Source organism: Lygodium microphyllum, chromosome 25 (genome assembly GCF_053477565.2).
Source record: "Lygodium microphyllum isolate KBCC chromosome 25, Lygodium_microphyllum_v1.1.10, whole genome shotgun sequence".
In the NCBI taxonomy this organism is placed as follows: Eukaryota; Viridiplantae; Streptophyta; class Polypodiopsida; order Schizaeales; family Lygodiaceae; genus Lygodium; species Lygodium microphyllum.
Genome location: NC_141159.1, coordinates 62484740 through 62490207, shown reverse-complemented (window position 1 = coordinate 62490207; position 5468 = coordinate 62484740). Strand labels below are relative to the sequence as shown.

General features: G+C 45.0%; 1 protein-coding gene across 1 annotated transcript; it reads right to left on the bottom strand.

Annotated features, from left to right (window-relative positions):
- Nucleotides 1–1207: 1207 nt before the first annotated feature.
- CDI (Nucleotide-diphospho-sugar transferases superfamily protein) lies at nt 1208–2799 on the bottom strand. Its single transcript, XM_087667053.1, has one exon. The coding sequence runs from the start codon at nt 2490–2492 to the stop codon at nt 1446–1448; it is 1047 nt and encodes a 348-aa protein (XP_087523179.1). The 5' UTR covers nt 2493–2799; the 3' UTR covers nt 1208–1445.
- Between the last annotated feature and the right edge of the window lie 2669 nt (nt 2800–5468).

Sequence of the window (5468 nt, the reverse complement as noted above, 5' to 3'; positions counted from 1 at the left end):
CTATATCATTGAAACCTTTAGCCACTACCTTTGGTATAATAAAGTGTTTCACAAAAATTTTGGGGTCTCTTCTAGTTTGTTTTTAGAGACTCAATTGGCCATGAATCATATTGCCACGTAAGACGAGCATCAAGGTGTAAGATGTGTTAACTAATAGTAACAATAGTGCTTCAAAGTTAGACATGAAGTGCTAGCCCCAACACAAAGCGTCAAGAGAAACCTAGGTGGAGGGCACCTAGTAGAACTTGAATGGAACATATTCCGACTTTCAACCTTAATTCCAAGCTATGGTTGCCTACACATGACCACGAATCTCTGAATTTTGTCAAGGACTTTACACCTCGATCTGTTATTTTAAATACTTTAGGCGATTTAAGATCAAGCTACAAATTAGACAATCTTCATCTAGGTTATAAGTGACAAATAAAAAGAGAATTTGAGCCAGCCCTGTCTCAAAACACTTGGGAATAACAATAACAATCAATCCTCTTGCCATTGTTAAAGCAAAGAATAAACTGCTTTCCAAAGGAGAGTTTCGATATGGCCCAGTTTCAGTTGTTTACAGAAAACTGAGGTTTAGTGTTAAGTGAACTGAAATCTAGGGTCATTTCAGCTACGATATGACCAACAAAACCCGCAAACTGCGGGTTAAAGATTTTGTATAGGCTCCAAAAGATGTTCTATGAACAATGGAACCAAAATTGGCACGAAATGCAGGAAAGCTAACCAGTCTGGGTAGCCATCACACTCAAAGTGGGTTCGACTGCACACAGGCACGAGGCACTGGGCCCTGAAGGACTTAAACTGCAAAACATTTCGAATTTATCAGAACTGTTCCATTGAGCTCCAAAAGACTCTTCAGCTGCCAAAACATCAACATAGTGGTAGTAATTCAACACAGTGAGAACATTTTACATTAATACTGAGCCACTCTGAATCCTGCAGGACACCAGTCACTGCCCAAATGCGAGTCCCGACTGCCACTCTCATTTCAGATTCGCACAAAGGAGACAAGCAGCCAAATAGCCGGGTGTTCAAAACATTCGTTAGCTGAGGAACAAAATGCTATGACAGCGGCAGAACAAACGCTCCAATGGATGTGGAGGAACCCAGGTGTAACTGCAGTGCAGTTACCAGTCCAGTAGCCTTCAGGCACAACAGTAGCTTTAAGCGAAACCGTGAGAAGATGCACGCTGCAAACAGTGAGGAGCAAAATGGGACCTTCTGATATTCAGTAACCAGTGAACAACCAGTTAACCCTAAAGGTACTGAGAAGGTGCAAAATGCGACCTTCTGATGTTCTAGATCTGATAAGATGATGTAGCATTTCATTGAATAAACAAATGTAGGCTTCAGGCACAACAGTACAGTAGACTGCGTGTTCAGATTACACAGGGCTCTCTTTGGAAGTGAAAACGGAGACATTGAGGAGGGGCAATTGCAAGCTAGTCCTTGAAAGGCACTCCGGCGGTAGAGTTAAACCTTTCCTCCAGAGAGGCCAGATCTTCGGGCTTGAAATGGCTATCTTTACCATTGCCGTTGGCATGACCATGGCCGTGGCCGAAGACCGTGCTACTGCCATTTGCAACAGGCATCAGCTTATCTTGCAAGCAAAACAGGAGAAGGCGTTGCAAGGCAGCAACTTCTTTGAGCATGCTCTCCATCTCTGCGCATCTCTCTTCCAGTTTCTTCTCTCTCTCAGCAAGCTTGGTATCAAGATTCTTGATAAGCTCGTCTTGGATGACCTTCTGCACCATGTAAGACCGTCTGTACTCATCCCGCTCACAGATCCAGGCATCCGCATATTCGCAGTTCTGCCATGCCTCAAACCAGGGGCCACCGGTGGTGTAATGGATAGCGTTAGGGAGGAGGCGCGCGGAGCCTTTAGGCATTTCATTGTGGCCGACGAGGAAGTTCCAGGTGAAAGGAATGGCTCCAATGTCCTTGTCGTCGAGCCACATGAAGCGATGGAGGAAGGCACCGGACTGGGAGCTCACAACGGCAGGCGTGAGCACCTGGTTCTTGGGATGGGAGCAGTTATACAGAACCATGGAGGACCAATTCTTGCGGGGGTAAACGGTCTGCACCACACCGTCCATCTTGGTGGCGGTCTTCGGCGTGTAGTCGTGCTGCACGCACATGATGGCGTAGCGGTCGTCGATGAGCTCCGCGAGCTCCCTGATGTCGGCCGTGTACAGGAAGTCGCAGTCCACGAAGAGCGACCAGCCTTCGTAGCCCGACAGGTATGGTGTCAGGAAGCGCGTGAAAGAGAACTCCGTACTCTCGGTCGGATCGCGCTCGCGCGTGTAGATGTTGCGCGCGCGGAGCTCTGGCTGCTTGATAGGAATGATGTCCAAGGGGAGCGTGGCGTGCTTCAGCAGGGAGTGGCGGCACACCTCGTAGGCTTCATCCTCGCGGGGATCGTAGCCGATGAAGACCCTGAGCTTTGTGATCATGCGGCCGCTCTTGCAGACCACAGGCCCGCCTCCCATTTAAGCTCCTGGAAATGGCGTCTCTGGAACAGGAAGCAGATGGCTATGGCAGAATGGCTCTTGTCTGGGACAGGAAGAAGATGGCAATGGCGAAATGGGAGAAATGCACAATCGAGGTAGGCAGAGGAGATGGTAACCGGCAGGAGCGAAAGGAGAGGGGAAAAACGGGTGGCTATGGCGGAACGGGGAGAACAGTTAGAAGGCGTGATGTCTTGCGTGCCGATGATGGAGGGTAAGCGAAAGCAGGCTTTCTATTGCGTGTTTACAACGAAGGAGCTGCCCCCTTTCTTCCTTGTGTGGCCAGCTCATCACCAGTCATCGGCTTCTTGTCTTGGCTATCATTATCAAAAGCTCCCCCACTCAACGCCCTTTTGCCCACCGTCCCTCTTTTTTTTTTCCTTTCCATAAAAGCGGACATTTGTATTGAAGGAGAAGGGTAATACAGAGTAGTACAGAGATATAGGAGCTGTTCTCGCGAGGGTGCTATTCCGCAGGAAACAATTTTCGGGCTAAATCCGGTTTTTCAATTGCTATCCAGGCCACATGGGGGTTTCAAAAACCCCTTTCTCAAATGAAAATAAAAGAAATCTGAACCAATCAACTGGTAGTGGTGGGGCCCACAAAAGCAAACAGACAAACCATAAGCCTTTTTATAAAAGACATCGGTCAAACGTTCACATATTTTTTCTATAGTAAGCAATGGTTTTTTGGAGGGTCACTGCTCCCAAGGTGTTCCTACCAAACACCCCCCCTATTTCTCATGAAAATCAAAAAACCCTTATGTGGCCTCGGGTGATTTCCGGCTTTTTCTTTAAACCTCTCCGAAAACCCACCCCCCCCCCCCTTGAAACCCTTGTGAGAACAGCTCTATAGAGTAGAGGGGCACAGCCCTTATTAAAATGTTCTTGTTACACTTATTCAAAAGCTAAACTCCCATCTCAAGAGTTGCTTTAAATTCCTCCTACACTAGAGTCAGAACTGTAAGCACTACTCGAACTAATTCAATAGCCAATGATTTATTCTCCTATCTACTCATGAAGTCAATCCCACTCCAAGGGTGGTAGAGGGCCTGCTCTTTAGCTGTTCTCGAATGATGTCTTGCATGGAGCTCAAGATCTTAACCACCTCATCTTCCTTTGGCTTCATCAGCATCTCCCATTCTTTTTTGCTAAGGTACATTTTAAGTGGTTGTAGTGCTTGACGAGCATCCTCTCAAGCAATCTTATTTTCATCCTTCATCACATGCATAGAAATATCAAAAATGAGACTTCCAAGTTGTTTAGCTTTGCCTAAAAATATTAGCTTCTCCTATCAATAGTTCTTTCCATGAGAGTCTATAGGGATGAAAGGGCAAGATTAGGGTGTGAAGCTAACTTAATTTGTCTTTATTGCATATGCAATAAGCATATGGTGCAAAGTCCATTGCCAATACCAATACTTTGTGCCTTTTCTTGGGTCCAAACTGCCTTGTGTAAAATCAACCACCATAAGAGGCATGAGATCTTAGTGGGGAGGCTTTTGGTCCATCCTTGCTGGAATCTGTACTCCCATTAGGCCTTGATCCATTGTAGACCCCATCCCTTATTAAGCCACCGGATCAATTTCATGTCAGATATATTTAATATAGGAATGGGAAAGAGGGATTTCTTCCCTTTCCAGTTGAATTCCTACAATCTAAAATTAGAGTTACACTACAAAAAAGTAGGGTTAGAATCTTTCCATGCATATTGCTTCTCTCTTAAGGCCTAGAGATCTTGGTTGTTTAGTTTAAATCTGGTTTTGAGGATGCTATCATGAACACAGTTTCCTAACTCTTGCTCCCACATATCTCGCTAGACTCTGAGCCCTTTCTTGCTAAGTTTAGAGGTTGTTTTGTAGTGTTCTTCTTGCACTGCTTCCACTATAATACTCAGCCATATTGAGTCTACAACAGACCAGCTCATCATTTTGGCATTCTTTGTGTAAGTTATGATGGGCTTATACTTCTACCATGCCTATCAAATCTTCTTAACAAGGGTGGACACTTTTTTGGGTAGAAATAGAATTGGGGTGAGAACAACGGTGTGGACTGGGAGGTTTGTCCACCTAGGGCATATTGAGGGGTTGAAGGTTTGAAGGTTACTAGTGAAGAGGATAGCCTAATTCTCCTCCGACTTTTGGAGGCACCTAAGATTCCTTTTGCTCGCTAGCTTACTAGCCATGCTCTGAACATCCATTATTCCCAACCCCCTGCAATCTTTGGGTAGAGTACACAGATTCCATGCTACCTTGGAGACCTTAAACTTGTTGGCATCACCACCCAACAACAAATTCCTATAGAGGGCCTCTAGTTGGTTAATACTTGATTTGGGGGGCCTCCAACATGCCAAGTAGTATAAGCATGTTGGAATTATGATGTGGTTCAGGATAACCACTAGATGGGCAAAGTTTTGATTAAGATGATTCCATCTATCTAGTTTATTTTTCAATCTTCGCAGTACCCATTCCCATCTTTGTTTTAGTGTAATATTAAACCCCATGGGGATTCCTAATAGCCTAAATATTCTACCTTCATGTATGGGTTGACATCCTGCAGCAGCAAGAATCCATTCAGAGGGGGGGCTTGGGGGGTTATGAGGGTCTTGATCCCTATTTTACTATGAGTCACCTGAGATCCTAACACCCTGCAGAAAATCTCCAAGCAATCCCAAAAGGTAGTTATGGATGTAGGGTCATTATTCAAGGTAGCATTAGTTTTATCGGCAAACAAATTTAGTATCATGTCTCTTTGTCCTCCTAGCACCTTTATGCCTTTTATATTTTCTTTTAACACTTGATCCTGAATTAACCACCCAAGACCGTTTGTTGCTATGGCAAACAACAATGGGGCTAATGGTTAGCCTTGTCTTATGGAGCATTTGAGGGGAAAGGGTTTGGAAAGTTCTCCATTAATTGCTACTCTGGCTGATGCATTCTCAAATAGGATTGAAATGAATT